General features: G+C 38.2%; 1 protein-coding gene across 4 annotated transcripts in view; it reads right to left on the bottom strand.

Moving 5' to 3' along the window:
• Positions 1-18,354, bottom strand: part of ccser1 (coiled-coil serine-rich protein 1) — a 147,354-nt gene that overhangs the window by 31,074 nt on the left and 97,926 nt on the right. Inside the window, exon 12 of one of the 4 annotated variants that reach the window (XM_015019109.1) lies at positions 16,346-16,394. The exons of the other annotated variants lie outside the window; for them this stretch is intronic. Coding sequence (XP_014874595.1) covers positions 16,346-16,394 — 49 coding nt within the window. The remainder of the gene's footprint in view (positions 1-16,345; positions 16,395-18,354) is intronic. 4 annotated transcript variants of the gene reach the window in all.

The following is an 18,354-nucleotide window of genomic DNA, read 5'->3' as shown; positions in this document are numbered from 1 at the left end:
AATCCTACTAAAGATCATTTTAATCTTATTTAATTTGATCATATTTAGTCCAACAGCTATGTGTGTTTGAATCTGAAGAAACTATAAATCTCTAAAGTTAAACTTCACAAACTGCATACACCAACAAGGTGTTAGTTGTTACCAAAGTATAGCAAGATTTTTAAAAAAGTTAGACTTTCCAAAAAATGTTCTTACCTAACCTACTGGTTAGGTTTTTTGAGGCTTTGTGACATAGAACATCACACAGCTGACCCCCACCACCTAATGCTGCTCACTGTCAGTCAGCTGGCTGACAGAAGGCTCATACTCATTACCCCGGCCTACAAGACATAGAAATCAGCGTCAAAAACAGTCATGGTATGAAAACTAATGGAGCACCACCCATCACTCTTATTATAGTAACGCTCTGTTAAATCTGCATATGGCGAGATATGACTGACAAATCTGCTAAGCATCTTCAAGCTGGCTTCTTTTTAGCGTGCCCAGAATATTTTCTGAACTTGGAAAAAACATCTTTTTCTCTTTAAAACACTGTTAATGGAATTATCTTCAGAATACCACAAAGCTCAACATTTTAGCTACTCGCTTAAAGCTCTTACAAAATACTTCTGTAACTTAAGGGTAACGCTGCTAGACCTTTTAGATGTTTGATTTCCATCGTGTGCTTTGTTGTTATGTGTGTTGATGTTAATTTAAATTTTTAGCTCATGCTTTTCCCCCCCCCCAACTTGTAATGGTGTCATGCGTTGGCCATCTGTCCTTTGAAAAAGAAATGGTAATCGCAAGAGGCTTCCCAGTTAAATATAAAAACAAGCTGACTGCGGCCTTGATTGCTAGCTGACAGCCAAATTAAATCACAAGTTAATAGGAGCTTGGTATACTTCCAGTGCTACTCCACAACAAGCAAAATGATTTCAGCTGTAATATAGTATGACAAAACTTTACAACTCTTTGAGAAAATTATTTATTTTGATTCCATTTTGGTGATTTATGATTCAATGTATTGTCTATTGTGTACTATATGTTCTGTGGGAAAGAATTTTTATTTATTTATTTTTTTTCCCAAAAAAGACCTCCATATATGCAAAATCACATCTCTTCTACTGGAGGCATGATGTGATGCCTCAGGTGATATAAAGTCTGGCTTGTAAAATCTTAGGCTGATTGTCAGTTTTAGACATGGACATCAAGCTATATTAAGATACTAACAACTCCAAAAATGTTATGTCACAGCAATAAATGCTGCTGCTGCACTATTTTAAATCGGTAAGAAAGCTGAGTGGTTTGTCTTAACTGCAAACTCTACTCAGTCATATAGTAAGATAAATATAGCAGCTGACATCAGCTAACAAGTTTCTGTACTTGCAAAGTGCTACTCTATAAAATCACAACAAAACAGTGTCATGCTTTGCACATTAAGCCTGTTTACTTGAGAAAAAACCCCCAAAACAAATACATTTAGCAAATTTGATTCTATAGGTTTGCTTAAGTAAATTAAATTCTAATATATTAGTGCTACACTTGGAATTATTGCTACAGCTACATTAAATTGTTTTTTATTACTACTATGACAAAGCATTTACTTCACTTTAAATATGAGTAACTACATTATATTGTATGTTGTTCATTTTATTATAAATAATGTGAATCCTGCAGACACTCACTGCTTCAAAGATGCAGCACCGAAGGACAGTGTCAAAAATATTTCAGTTGCATAGAACAAGACCAAAAAACAGCCTGCTACTTTGTCTTCGAATTCTGTTAGATGCAGTGCCCCTTGAATCTGCTGCATATGAACCAACAAGCTCTCTTAAAAATGCTGCCCTTGTCCTTGTATATTGGCTATTTCTTCACGAGCAGTCAGAAAATCAGATACTGAAACAGGGAATGCTATGGTTCATGCTGAGTTTAAAATTTATATTTCAATTCTCGTTATTGTCCTTTGTGTTGATCGTTTCTGCTACCATAATCATGACATATGTAATGATTTACCGCTTGATCCTGCCTCAGAGCCACATGTTTGGGTTGAAATTGGCGTGTGGTATTTTTTTGTTGTATCATGATTCATGTGATATTGTTAGTGAAGGTACAATTCATATATGGGTGTAAAAAGCAGGACCCAATTCTACACTGCATGAGTCTTAATGAGAGCATTCCTGCCTAAAGGTCTGACATCTCCTTGCATGTCTATTTCATTTTGCCTTTTATGTCCACTTGGTCTGCTTCTAAACCCCCTGCAGCCATCAAGCATCTCTCCATGTCTGACCCTCGCTCATTTTTGTACTCTGCATGTGCTCCCTTTTAAAGCTTTTCCATCCCTTCCTCTCCCAGGCATCTTTCTGCTTTAATGAAACAGATGTCCCTTCATTAATAAAGACCTGCTACACCAGGGTAATGAAGGATGGAGCCGAGAAAAAGGGAAGGAAAATCTTGCATAGATGATATGTAATGTCTTTTATGCTAGCAGCCAGAACGCATGTTCTTCCACTTGATTATGTACACCTATTCAACTGTTTGATAATGTGAGTAGGATATCAACCTATAATATAGGATATCAACCTATCACATACAACCATAGGTTTAAGTTGCTGTCATGCAAGTCAAACTATTTAGGTTTCAGTTAAACCATCATAAAAACACGATGAATATGACATGTTGAAGTTCAAACAGAGCATCAGGAATGGGGGAAAGAAGGTGATTTAAGTAACTTTGAATGTGACATGGGTTGTTGGTTCCATTTGGGCTTTTCGGAGTATTGATCGTCTGAGATTTTCGTATATAATCCTGCCTTACATTTATAGAGAGTATTTCAAAAAAAGATGCAAATGATAAAAATACCTGGTCAATGTCTGCTCCTTCTTCAAGCACAATGCTTCAAACCTTCAAGCAGATGGGATTACAGCAGCAGAAGGTCACGGAAAAGAATACTATGGCTAAATTTCACAAAGCACATCAAAACTGGACAATTACAAACTGGTAAACTGTTGCCTGGTCAGAAGAGTCTCAATTTCAGACTGCAGGGTCAGAAGTTGGCATTAATGATCGGCATTCTGCCTTGTACCTATATTTCAAGCTGATGCTTGTGGTGTTATGATGTGGGTGGTACTTTTCTGCCAGACTTTTGGAGCCGTAGTACCAACTGAGCATTGCTGAAATTGTTTCTCACCAAAATAACAATGTAACAGTAACAAGATGAGTTCACAGGACTCCTGAAATCTCCATAAATATCAGATCTTGATCCAATAAAGCACCTTTGCAATGTGGTGAAAAAGAAGATTCTCATCCTGGATGTCCAGCTGATAAGTCTTTTAACCATACAATGCAATTGTCTCAATACAGACAAAAATCTCTGGAGAATGATTTAGACTTATAGTCCGATCTTTTCCTTGAAGAATAAGGGCAATTCTGAGTGCATAAGTTGGTCTGATTTGGTATTAACAAGATGTATTTAATAAAGTGGCTAGCAAAATGTATATTAACCCATTGCTGAGCACAGATGAACTAAAATATCTACAAAGTTGACGAGGCTGCCAAACAATGAGCCACAGAAACACAGAGAGTTCCTCGTGGACAATAAGATGCACTGTAGCTAAAGGAAATGCTTGGTTAGTTTCAAGGAGAGTTTAAGTAGCTTCCTGCTGTGTTTCAGGATAATCTCACATGCTTTCCTCATGAGAGACCCCACATGCTGAGACATACCAGCTGTTCCACAACTCTCACACCAGCACAGGCTCTCTGCAAATATGGTCACCGTCTTCACACAGGCAAACACAGAGATGGCTGATAACACATGGACGCACAGATGCATCAGCATGATGGCACAAATTCACACTTTCGATATTAAGCTTACGGCGCTGTGAGCTGTCTGCTGCTACAACGGATCAATCACATTTTAATTCGCAAACCAGTGCAGTACATGAAGTATCTTAAGGCGGAAAGGCCAGAGCAGATCAATCAAACGGTGAACTAAGAAGGGCCGGGTGAAAATGTGAGTCGAAGAAAAACAAAGACTTAAAGAGCAACTCTGTAGTGATATTGTGAGCCATCGGTTGTTATCTCAGTGAGCCTCTATAATTCTGCAGGACAGAATCAGGAATTTCGACAGCTTTGCAGCTTCCTAAAAAAAATGACTGTTGCTTTGTTTGTTTCAACACATTATTCTTTTTTTTCATGCTTGTCATATTGAGTCAACACATCTGTTTTGTAATCATCAGCGATGGAAAAAACATGTCACATCACCAGAAAAGGGCAGATAAAATGCTAACTTCTCTCTAGAGACAAAACTGAGCAACTTGGCCTTCTTCTGAGCACTGAAATATTTCTCAGTTTTTTTTTATGCTGTTCCAAACCCATTACTCTAAATCCTCCATGCTCACTCTTGATTTGATCATTTGCCCAGCCTTGTCCTAGTCGTTCATTTTTTAAATCAAAATCAGACACACTCAGACAATTTTGTCTAATTTAGGCTAATCGAATGAGAACATGGTTATGTGTCTCAGCTGATAGTCAAACGCTGCTAAGCTCCGATAATAGAGAATGAACACTAAGATGAATACTGAGCAAGGCCTGTTTTTGACATTAATGCCTTCTTTAAAAAGGGCATGCAATCACGAATATGAGATAACTTATAAATGAAAACAAAGCTCCAGTTATTGCTTTAAGTTATTCCACAAGTGACTTTACTAATAGACTAAACCAACATACTTTTCCAGATGTGAAAAATCTGAGGGTAATTTAAGACTCAGCTCTACGCTTGGATGAATAGATCAGCACTGTTAAAATAGTTGCTACAAACTATGAATTGCAAGCTTAACTGCTTTCTCATGTTGAAAGATCTAAAAATAGTTATTGATGCTTTTCATTATATCAGAATTATTGCTGCTTTTGTTTAATAATAAAACATGCAGGGCAGCATGTCTCAAGGACCAGGGGTGGAAAACACTGGCTGAGAGCATTTCCAGAGCTATTTCATTTCAATTAACATCACTTAAACTCATTCAATTTGAGTCAGTTTACAAGACAAAATGACTTTTAATCCAATCCATTCAAAATGTGTTCATAATGTCAATTGGTGGAAAAATGTTTTCAACCTCAAAGCCAAGTTGGTCATTTTAAGCCACTGACTTTGGAGCAATCCATCCTCCTTATTCAGGAGGATGGATTGTATTGAGTTGTCAACCCTCCTTAATGAGGTATAACTCAACTGCATTCAGTTATTAAACACAATACAGTTGAGTCCAGGATTTATAAGCTTAAATTGATAAAACAGTGACTTTACAGTACTTCATAAAGCTCTTTTAATTGGTTCTTACATCTCTCTGCTTCTTCAGACGTCATTTAAAACCCCTGGATGAAGGGTGCCCAAGACCAGTACGCAAGAGCTATGGTCTTACAACTTTTAGATGAAACCCTATTCCATCCAGAATGAAATAGTTTAAGTTCCTCATCAGCAGTCAATCAGGGCTCCAGTTCATCTGATTCAGATGTGTTGAAGAAGTAACTTTATATGTTTTGCTGTATTTATTTGTTTTATTTTTTTGCATATGATGTACGTTCCTTTGAGTGGTAATTTACCTAACCCATTTATTGCTTTCACTACCTTTATTTCTACTTCAAGACTCTGAGCCGAAGCAATTTATCACAAAAAAAGACACTGACTTTAGTAGGAACAAAATATTATTTTCTTATTCTTGATGAATTAATAGCTCCATAAACATTTCTGCACACCGTGTTAGGTGCAGTTCAAACAGTTTAAACTTAGTGAGAAATTTGACTTGTGACAAGTCCCGAAGCCCAACTGTGCCAAAAACAAAGTAATGCAATCACAGCTATGGAAATCACCTGCTATCAATCAAAACAACCAACCTGAGGTTTCACGCAGCATGAATTACTTCCAGACAGGTAGTTAAGGCATGCAAATGACTGCTGAGGCAAATTAATTTGTTTTTATAAATCTCAAGAGAATCATGCCACATACAACAAATGATGCTCTTTTCAAACTGATTTGAAAAGAGCAATGAATAATAAACAGCAGCAATTTTAAGGACACCATAATATGATTATCAAAATATCAATCACATGTTATATTATGAGAACTAGACAATGAAGCTTGTAGTGATAAATGTCCCTGTGGATTTTTTATGCCAGCAGACACAGACTTCTTAAATTTGCATTCGTCATCATCAAGCACGGAAAATGTGATGAGGAAATATCATTAGGAGTCATAAAGTTAAATCTTTTATTCTGGAACAGTTGGAAATCTACGCAGCTCAGTCAATCAATACTGAAAATAGGGTCTCAGCCGTTTGAAGCAGTTGTGTTGCCACAGTCAATCAAGAGTCCCCTTTTTCTGCATTCTCATACATGCAGTCAGAACGTACAGATGGGTTTTGATTTCCATCTTTAGGAGTGAAAAGAAGAGAGCCGAGGAGATTTGGCAGGGATAAGAAAGCCACTTGAGAGCTCTGAGACCGACACAGAAATAGAATGTTCTGGATTACACCCATGGGGTCAAATTTACCATAACGAAGGTAAATCAAATGTTCAGCTGTCTTGATTAGAGAGAGAAACAGGTTGAGCGGTATATGGCTAGAAAAATGATGGATAGATGGCAGATGGCACACACAAAGCTGGGCCAGTTGTGAGGTTATTTCTTTCCAGAGGGCACATCAGCCATTACATACTCTATGGCCTGCCACAATGGATCAGTCAGTGATGATCAAAATAAAAAAAATAAAAAAAGAGGAAGATGATCACACCAAATTCCCGACCTCTTCTTCTTTTCTTTTTTGCAGTGTCTTATAATTTGAAAATGCAACTGAACTGAAAATAACTTTAGAAAGAAAACAGTTAGGCCCAGGTTTGTGTTGTGACACATCTCAGACATGCATACCTGTTGCATTCCTCCGTCACACCATGCTGCTTACTGCTTTCCGGACAAATGAAGGTAGACGAATGGAAAAACAAACAAAAAAAAAGACACAAAAGAGATGGTGTAATATGAGCATGGTCAACACACATATGGACACAGTCCAAATGAGGAGATGAAAACATGGGAGGCATACTAAGGGGAAAATGGGGATGACTGAGTATGGTAGATGTAAATATGTTTGTATAGGTTAATGTGAAGGGTCAGACCAGCTGAATGTATTTCTAAATTAAAACAATTGCGTCCGCTTCTATCCTCTAAGCACTGAAAAGCTCAGATATTGCATCAGCGATATAAAGAGATGTGAACTACAAACAGTATTGACATCACAGTAAATTGAATCATTTAAATACAAAGCAATTTTTTTTTTTTCAGAAAAACCTTATTTTATAATCCAAGAAGAAATTAGAACAACACCTGGATTTAGCTACTATTATAAAGGAAAGAAGGTGATTATTGAGATCATATTATAGAGATCAGAATTAGTGGTACAGCTAGCATTGATTAATTAAAATGCCATCTTTGTTTGCAATTAGAAGTAAATGTAAAAAAAGCATAAATGAGCAGAAATTACAATTCACTATTACAAATAATATGACAATAACAAGGGAAAGAGGTTGTGAAGGAGGGATGAGTCCGAAAAAAGTAGAGTGGTGTCACATAAACAGTGAACACATGCATGTCCACTACAGTCAAACTCTGAGGCTCTAATTATGTTAAGCCGTTACTTAAACATATGAATATTTGGTCACAAATATGGTGCTTGACACTGAAAGCCGGAGTAACTGGCAAAAGCAGTTGGCAGAGAGAAGATAATGAAGAAAACAAAGAAAAATTGAATGAATGCCAAACAGGTGTGGGATTAAAAGGGGACAGAGGGCAAGGCAGTGTTTACAAGGGGAGAAGAGGGAGCAAATGGGGCTTTTCTGTGCAAATTTGTGTAGTTTTACGCTAGGTCAGCGCAGGACATATACTCGCACAAGCTAGTGCGAAGCTTGCATGATCTCTGCAAGCTTCACAACTCATTTTTCATTCATTTGGTGTGGCATACGTTCAATGTAATTCACCGACTTTTGAAGCTTTTCTGTATTTTCAATGCACTTCATTGTTTTACTCGCTTCTATCATCAGAGGTTTAAATCCACCACCTTGTTCTTCCACGTTTGAAACCGAGTCCCTTCGTTCTGATCTGTCTCACCTCTCTATATTCTTTGCAGAGGTTTGTTGTTACATTTTGGTCACATGATATAATATACTGCCATAGCCACTTAGAAAAACAGTTGACAGAAAGCTAACAGACTTAGACACTGTGAGATCAACAGTCGTTGCTACGGTGCACATTTTAATTTCCGCAATTTTGTTAGAATTTTTTATACTTTATCTCATCCTCTTTTGCCTCACTTCTTTCCACCTTAAACGCATTCCATTCTTTCTTACAGTTTTCTTAAATCTACATCCCTCCATCAGGATGATGTATCCTTCCAGCCTACCCTCCTATCCTTCTGCTCCGCCTCCCGTCTACTCTGGTGTACCCTCTGTCATTGTTCAGATAATTATTTATTAACGTGTTTATGTCACAGACGTCCCGTTCTGTCTGTCGCTGCCATCTGTGCCCAGTTAGGTGCCTGGCTCCCTGTGTCGCAGTGTCCTGCCTGTGGGGGGAAAATAGCCATTCACGGGGGCACAGATCAGAGATTCTGACACACACACGGGGATGCAGAAAGGCACACACATGAACATTTTGCTGACAGCCCCGATGGTCCACCTGCACTGCCCCTCAGGACAGGTGGGGTTAGAAAGGATGAGAGGCACACAGCAGTGGCCACCACAGTCCCTTCTGTCCTGTCCTGTTTGCTTTGTTCTCTTCTGTCAGCACTATGTAAGACAGAAAATGGTCGCACCTTAACAAAGTTATTTAAAGGACAGAGAAAGACAGATTAGAAAACTAATTGCAGATGCCTGGAGGATGTTTTTGATCAATCTAAGAGCTTATTTAAAGGGCAAACATCCTACTTTAGAGCCATAAAACCTATAAATATTTGAAGCATGAAGCATAACACAATCACCAGCCTTTCTTTTCTTTTTTCAAACTGAAAGTAGTTCTAAAAGCTCTGTTGAGAACAATAAAAATCCTTTTTAGCCACTCTTGCAAACGGGAACTGAATAACATATATGATTTATTACATATCATCTGGATCCTCATTGATGGATTATTGAACACTTTGTGTTTTCATTATAAAAGATGAAATATTTTTTAAAGGGAATATGCATAATAGATGTAGCCACTTGTTAAAGCAAAGTATCCGAGGATGGGGTTTGTATCCATACTTCCGTAAATTAAGTTACAAATACCCCCTGGCATAAGACTAAGGCACATCCATTGTGTAGTGTTAACCTCAATGTAAAGAACATGATTCTAACAGACAGAACATATACAAATATAACATAACAGACAAAACATATATACCCCAAAGTTCATCCTCCGACCATAACAGATGTTTAAAGAGGGAGATCAACAGCTGGATCAACCAGAGAACTCTGCTCATCAGTTGTAATGAAAACTGTTTAACATGTTTTAACTCAGTACAAACTTTGCTATTTTTTCACAGTAACTGACTTGCTATGATTGAACGTTAATAAAAATACGCCACTCAAACATGTTTGGTTCATTGTGTTAACACACAACATTCTCAACACCAAAATGTAAAATTAGCACAGCAATGTAAAAACCAAAAATATAAGATCCCAAGTCAACATTTTACGGTTGATTTGTGTCTATCACACAAAGGTCAGATAATTCACCAACAATTCATCACACAAGAATATAAGGAGGTTTGGATTTCAGCTGCATGCTCTGCTACTTAATCTGGTGTGTGTTTTATTCCCCTTTCTAGCATGAGCTGCAAGCCCAAACACATCTGAAATGGAAGTAATGTGAAAATGATTACACACACTCCTGTCAACTTTATTATAAACATCTGTTCAATTGCTCGTTAACACAAACTTAGACATTTGAACACAATCTTGCAGAAGTTCAAACATAGCATCAGCATAACGAAGGCAGAGTATTTAAGTAACTATTGATGGTACTGTTGTTGGTGCTATGTGGGCTGTTTGGAAACTTTTGATCTATTGGAAATTTAATGCACAACCACAGAGGATTGTTCAAGCAAGAGAAAAGTACATGAGAATGAAAACGCTTATCTGATGTCAGAGGAGAATGGGCAGACTGCTTTGAAATCACAGTAACAGCAGCAGGAGCAATAGATACTGTTGCTTGTTGCATCAAAAGCACTTGGAGCCAAACATCACATCTAGTACTGCTCCTGTTAGCCCAGAACAAGAAACTGAGGCTAAAATTCTGATACGCCCAAGACAATTGGACAATAACAATTTCAAGACATTTTGCTTGGTCTGATGAGTCTCTTCTTCAGCTGACATTCAGACTACAAACTCAGAATTAAACCATGGTTCCATCCTGCCTTGCATAAAAGTTTCAGGGTGTTAGTGATGATATAATGGCATGCAGGGTATTTCCTGGGTAGACTCTTGGTTTGTTAATACCAACTGAGCATTATTCATTAAATATCACATCCTACCCGAGTGTTTGTTGTTGACCATGTCCATCCCCTTATGAGCACATTGTACCCACCTTATGATGGTGACTCTCACAGAATAATGCACCATAGCACAAAGCTCAAATCATCTCTAACTGGTTTTGTTTGAGACCAGTTTCCCTTCAATATACTCCAGTGGGTTCCACAGTCACCAGATCTCAATGTAACAGAGCATCTTAAGGATGTGGTATCGTCTTTATGCATGTGCAACCTAAAAATGGGCAGTAAGTGCACAGCACTGGCATATCAATGTTTCCCAAAATACATGACAAACCAACCCCAGCTGAATCTATGCTATGAAGACTTATCTCAATTCAGAAGGCAAAATGGATGAGAATCTTATAAAGTAGCCACCGAGTAGTTGCCCTTTAAGTAATGTGTCACACCTGTACTGTAGAGTAAGAGATCAACAGCTTTTACAGAATATTCTCCTATAAAATCCTAATTTGAGCTTGAAGCAGTCTAGTAAACAACCGTATGTAAAAAGATATTTTATTGAACATAACATATGGCACAGCGACGTACAACAGTCCAATGCATCCTGAGCTCAATACTGAAAGATTTAGGGATTTGCCTGAGAGCCACATAACAGCATGTTGTGATATGACAGAGAAAGGAGAGAAAAAGAGAAAAGGAAAAAGCAAGAAATAAATGAGGTGAGAAGGGAAGGAAGGGGGACATAAAGATAGAAGGACTTGGAGAAAAGCCATTGGGAGTGTGAGGGGATTGTGATGATGCATTCTGGATCTCAATAAGTAAACAGAACAAATATTCTCCATCTCTTCACCTGCTTGTGGTATTGTCTCACCAGCCATTCCAGGTCCCATGTTATCCATTCCCTCAACATGATCTCTGCTGGCTTGTTCTCTCATTGGCAAACCATATTTTATCTCCTCAATTCCCCACAGCAGTTTTCATTCAATCTTTTTTTCCGTCCAATTTTCTTTACATTCCCCCCTTTCATGTTGCTAGTCTTGTTCGCATTGTTGTTGTCTCTTTGTGTGTTTATGGGTTGGTGTGACATTCTGTACAAGTAGAAGACGGGGAGGTAGGGTGCCAGAGGAGGTGCTCACTGTGGCCTCTATCAAGGAGTCGAGAGTAGTGTGGGTACTTCCTTGGGGAGTGTTCCTCATTAGTGTGAATGGTACACAAGAGAGGATGTACAAACTGTGTGTATATGTGTCTGTTTGAGTACCTCTGTCTATAATTAGGAGTCACAGTGAGTGGTGTGCTGGATCACAGTTAGATAAGTGCTCTGGCGGCTAGCCAGCCTTGGAGCACACACAAACATACAAACACCCCCACAGAGGCAGCTCTCACGTCTGTGTTCTGGTATGACATAGAATCGAGGTTGTTAAAGATGATGCGGCTTCTCTCCCCTCTGAAGTCCCACCTGCAGATTGGAGGGACCAACTGAATGTATCCAGTGTTGCCTTGAAAACATAGAGCTCTAGCTGGAAACCACATTCACGGATCCGCACACCTACACACCTGTACTTTCTCATCTGCCTGACTACTGGGCAGACAACAACAGGATCGCGAAAGGTATCTGAAATAGTGATATAAACATGTGATTCATCCACATATGCATGGATGCTCACAAATGGAGGCATGTCTGGGAATAATTCCTGCCCTTTTTCAACTCAGAGTTATGAAACAAACATAGCACACGCACACACCACATTTCTTAAAAATGCAACCCCAACCTGCGAGAAGAAATCTTTCATCTCAGCTTGACTAGCACTGGACAGGCTTGAAAACCTCCACACATGCATAAAAGCACAGAGAAACACAACCACATGGAGAGAGACTGTCTCTCTATCAGTTCTTCCACCTGCTTTCCCTCCCCACTAAGTCTGTATCAGTGGACCACCTGTACCCCACACATGTATATTAACCTAACTACTTGCTCTGCTAGCTGCAGATGTATGCTTCACAAGGCACTTAATCACAGAGAGTCAGGGCATTTACAATTCAAATGAATTCTCATTGGCCTTGGTATGCCTGGAGAGTCCAGGGCCAGCCCTATACCTTGCACAGCAATGCACTTCATCCTCATGTCCCTGCATGGGACTTCTGTGACATGGGATGTGATCGTTCCAAGTCATGGCCTTTAGGTTTTACCACTAAATGTATTGAGGCTATTGGTTTAGATTATGAAAAGTGTAATTTTGTGAAACTCAAAGAATCATTGGTGTTGTGAATGAGTGGAACCCTTTACAGATGTGTGTTTCAGAAAATGTAGCCCCTATGTCAAGGCCTCTATAAGTTGTCTCATTATTCAAAAAGGAAAAAGCAGGTTTTGGATGGAATATTATCACTTCCCACCTTAGAAAGCATCACTGAGGTGAAAAAAAGAGATAAAACTCACCCTAACCAAAGCTTTGCAATGTAGACAATAAGATTTTTGCCCTTTGCCGTTTGCAAAATAGCTAAAGCTCAATCAAACTGATTCAAATCCAGACTACTTTATGCTTCCCAATTCATCTGTAGCCTACCATCCACTAACCAAGACCCGTGAGTAAGACTGAATAAGTCTGGATGGAGTCAGTCTATAAACAGCATTTTTCAAATCTTGCCACAGATTTTCAGTTGGACAGCTCTGGCTGTAGGCTTACGGTCAGTGGTTGCAATGTGACAACGCAAAATGTGAACCAGCTTCAAACATTCATTTATCTAACTTGAAAATTTCCGTTTAAAGACACTTTTTCTTTTAGCTAAAAAATGTGGATGCTGCAAATGAATTACATTTTTGAACAATAAAATATGGCACCAACATCTTTATGCAAGTGGGCGATTGTAATACTAAGGACATAACGTTTGGCCCATAATATAATCAAAAATGGAGGTTTTCCGTTGGTGCCATCATCTAGTTCAAATTAAACGTAATATTAATCAAGAAGTATCCCTCGCCTCAACACTTAGCCAGAGAGACTAACACTTGTTTTCATCTCCTCAAATAAAAAAGTTGAGCTTATTAATGTTGCTTTCCATGCAACTGGTCTAGAAGCAACTAATAATTTAACAGCTTTACTGTCAGGCCTCACAGAGTTTAATGAGGAAGAAAAATCGGGGGCATACATGCATACACTCACAAAGATGATGACATTTTTCTTGCTTGAATGTTTAAATAAAAAAAAAAGTAACTTAACTGCACCCACACACAGACAAACAAGCATGCATTCATCATAGGCATCAAAGTGCATAGGTGCCCTTGCGTAAATGGAGCAAACAAATGACACGCTAATGGCTTTTACTGCCTTTTATGCTTTAACCTTCAACATGGGGGTTCAGGATCTCAAAGCCCCTTGTACACATCCACATCCACGCATACATACACACACACACACAATATGAAAACAGCCACTTTTATATTTTATGTTTAAAATGGATGTGGCCTTTAAGTGAAGACTTGTGATCTGTGTGCATGTTTTGTGGTAAGACCTGCGCCTACAACTTCCAGTGAAATTATATTCTGGGAATGTGGCTGAGTGGAGGGAGGAGGGAGCGTCAAGCTGGTCTGGATAAAGTCACAAGTAATAGAGGTCAACCAACGGCCAGAGCATTTAGGGATTATAGCTCAAAGTGCGAAGAGGAACAGGGTAAAGTTTACACACGAACAGGAGGGAATATTGCATTCATACACTGGTGCTCTAAAGCCTACAGCATGCTTGATTACAACTCAATACAGTGCAGGAAGGTAGGCGAGGAACAGATACTAAAAAAAAGCACTCTCTGTTCAGCTTGTCTCCCTTGGCGCATTTTTTAGTTTATTACATTTCTGACCTCCCTTTTTGACAACATATTTTCAACATAACATTTTCTGTGATTTAAAATGACATTTATGTGTGTTACTTTCACATGTTCACAGTCAACTACACTTAGTGGCCACTTTATTATAGTACACCTTTTCATTTACTACTTTGCACAGGGAGTAGAGCAGCCATTAACAAGCCAAAAGCTCTATGAATTTGGGAATCTTGCTGAAGTTGAACATGAAGTTTTATTAGTACCAGACAGGTTAGTTTGAGCATTTCAGAACTGCTGATAAGCTGGAATTTTAAAAAGAGAACCTCACAGGTTTATGGAGAATGTTCCAAAGAGGGAAATATATCTAGTGAGCAATAGGGGTTTGGATGAAAATGGGTTATTAATAGCCAGACTAGCCTACGATAATACAAGTTATAATTACCTCAAATACCCACTTGTTGAAACCAATGTTATTATTATACTTATTCCGTTAAACTTTGAAGAACGTAGGCTAAAGGAACATGAAACAATACATCTCAGCTAACGACTGAACCTGAGGGTACAGTTTGTACCGATTCAGTAAAATTTGACTGAAGCAGCTGAGAAAAAAGTTCCCTTGTTTAACGAGTGTCATTTTTAGATGAAATTTTTAATTGTGAGGGGCGGAATTTGTTGTAGGAATCCATTCTGACTTGTGTGAGTAGTTCAAGCTGGTGGTGGTGTAAAAGTGTGTGAGATTTTCTTTTTGGGGCACACTTTGTGCTTGTTACCGCTGTGCCAGTCTGAGTTTTATTGCCAATTAAGGCTTTACCCGTACAGCCATCGACTACCCATCTTCTACGCACTGTACACCAATCACCAGCTCTCAATCAAATGGAGATTTACATCATGGACGTGCAGCCAACAAAACTGTAGCAATTGTATAATGCTTTCATGTCAATATGGACCTACATTTCAGAGATCTGACTCCTTGTCGAATCTATGACGTGTAGAACAAAGCCTATTCTGAAGCCAAAAAAGGGTCCAACTCAGTTTTACCAAGGTGTACCTAATAAAGTGGCCATTGTGTTTGTATTTCCCGATAGTTTGTTATCCAGCTGTCACTATGGCCGATTAAAACTTCAATGCATCTTACAGCACAAAAACAATCCTAAAAATAAAACATGTAAGTCATTAACCAAATGTGTGCTTTAGTTTTAACAACGAGCTAAAATCTTGATTTGGGTTTTGAGCACTTCAGCATCATGTGAGATTAGACCCAATGTTTGGTGCTGAAAACCATGTATTTAGCAATAATCAGTGGCTTATAAGAACAAAATGTTGTGAAATAGCGATCTGCTCTGAGCCACTGTCTCACTTAAGATTTTTTTTTCTTCTTGTATACCTTCTGATATAATCCACAGAAAATATTACATTGGCTTTTGGACTGAATTGCAACAGACAGAGCTGTTCTATGACATTGACATTATCAGAAAATAGGTGATCTTATAGAGTCATTAGTGGATCCGCCTCCCTTTGGGTAGGATTAACTCAGTACGGCACATGAGGCAGCATTCTTGTAGACCTTACAGGACAAGGCAGTGCAGGTGGCAAAACACTAATGGTCTCCATACTAGGACTTGATTTATGCAAAAGATTGGCTTATTTTTAACCCACCAAGGTTTTACCTCACATAACCAAACTTCATCGAAATCTTAGCATCAGTAATTTTCTGAACTTTTCAATAGTAATTATTATTTGTTAGAGTAATCCACTCTAATGAACAATTAAATACTAAACTCAAGTGCGTAAATCCAAATTATGACTGCGCCTAAAGGTTTTTACGAACTTCCATCTATTGTAATTATGGAAAACAAATGACATAAGCAGAGTATTAGCTGATTTGTGAAGTAAAACAAGTGCAGATCCAAGTCTAATCAACCTTGATTAGACCTGCAGGTTATAATCAAGCCTTAGTACCAAGACCCCCTGTATTCCAATCTGTTACATCAAGGGAGACCACTACAAGACAGTCACGTCCAGTCAGGTGATATCAGAGCAGAGACACTCACTCAGTTGTCTCCTTGATGATAAAGTGGCGCTCCCATGCGCCTTGATGCCCTGAAAACAAAAGACATGATGACACATAGAGTAACCAGTAGAAAAAATGCATTTAGAAAGACTGAAAACTGAGGCAATGGGGAAAAAGGAAAAAATATAGATTTCTACACCATAATGATTTACCGTCAAACAGCACCTCTGACTTTTTCTAGTATAATATAAAATAGAAGCAAGGAGATGAATAATCAGTGAAAAACCTCCATATTTAGGAACGTCTTAATACCAAAATGACAGAAAACATTGTGCCAGTCATTAAAAAGGCAACTAACTAAGCCCTGATTCACTCAAGCACTCAATCACTAGCAGCTATGCTAAACATGGAGTTTCTCTTTATACAAAAATAGCACTGACCACATTTTTTTAAACTAATTTCTACCAGCTTATGAGCTGTGTAAGGGTTTTTCTTCTGCCACTGACACATGATTTGATAACCAAACAGAAAAAAGCCAGCTAGTGGCTGACACCTCAGCTAAAGGTTTATAAATACTGCTGGTCTGTTCTTCATATTCCCACACAAGGTTGTTCTTCATGTACCCACACACGGACGCGCTCGCCAAAAACAAGGACTCTTATACCATTTCACTGACAATAAGCTTCATGGCAATGGGACAAGGACGCAATCTTTGACCACATAATAAAATGTGTGGGTCCAATACCTGTAAAACCATATTTCTATGATGTTTTCTTCTGCGCCCGCCTACCTTTCTGCTCAGAACTTTGAATACACAATGGTCATTTTAAATTACCGCTGTGAGAGCACAGATTTCATTATGGATTTTTTCCCCCCAATATCATAGATAATAATGATATAAATACAAGCTTAAATAGCTATAGAAATATAATGTTTAAAAGTGCATTGACAAGTTGCAGGGAAACCATGCATTTTTTAATAGTCATTAATATGATCCAAGTATCATTCCCACCATCTTATATGACACTTTTCTTATCAGAACTGGCAGGGATCATTTATACGAATTGGTTTCCTAGCTTAGACCAAACTTAAAAGAATAGTCCAATTTGAACAGTGTTGACATCAAGATCACTTTTGGAACAAGTTTTGTCATGCATTTGTGACACTGCGGTTGAAAGACTCACTTACTGAATGGGTCACGTTTCAACCATCTAGCTGTTGAGTTGCAAAGTTAAGAAATTTGCAGGTTTTCCTCTGTATTTATTATTCTATCCACTTTGTCCAATGCACCCGCATCATAGGTAGCAAATGCTTGACTGGTTTAGTATTTTTAGGTTTAAACGTCTTACCTTGATTCCTCCAAATGGTAATTTTGTCTTTGGGGCTAAATACCTTGATCTTTGTCATTTGGCATGTCTGTTTAATTTTAATCAAAACCATTTGATTTTCTAGTATCTTTAAAGCTTGAGTCTTGTTTGTCTCAGGGTGAGTTCTGAACGTAATAACCTATTTCCCCTTCTCTGGTTGAAACCTGGACACAGTTGGGTGTTGCAAGAAATAAGTGCCTTCAAACATATTAAAAACAGTTTTTTTGGAAAGTGCAGGGATAACGCTTAAATGCCAAGTCTTTGATTGGAAGCTATTTGAATCAGTTTCAACTAAGTAGCAACTATGTCACGAAGAGGACATTGACAGATGCAAAAACATGTGCTTTCTTTGTGACTTTCCACCAATTTGTGGTATTTATATACAAAATTAGAGCCTGTGTGTCTTAGTTTGACATTTGTGGATTAGAGAAAAAATTCAAAATAAATTTGATTTACCAACTGAACTTCAGTGAAGCAGAAGGTTGTATTTATCATTCCAAAAACAATGATCCCAATGATGACGGTATGTCAACTTCTGACTGAAACTGTATGGCCTTAAAATGATTATCATCCTTGATGACTATATTTGTCTTTTCAGATTAGTTTAAATTTATAACACTAATGTGAAAACATGATTCAGAAAATGAGAGAAACAAGATCTTCCTGTTTTGGGGGACCAGGA

The sequence above is a fragment of the Poecilia latipinna genome, unplaced genomic scaffold, assembly GCF_001443285.1.
Source record: "Poecilia latipinna isolate Pla-1442-1.1 unplaced genomic scaffold, P_latipinna-1.0 Scaffold80, whole genome shotgun sequence".
Lineage (NCBI taxonomy): Eukaryota > Metazoa > Chordata > Actinopteri > Cyprinodontiformes > Poeciliidae > Poecilia > Poecilia latipinna.
This window is presented reverse-complemented; position numbering and strand designations above follow the sequence as displayed.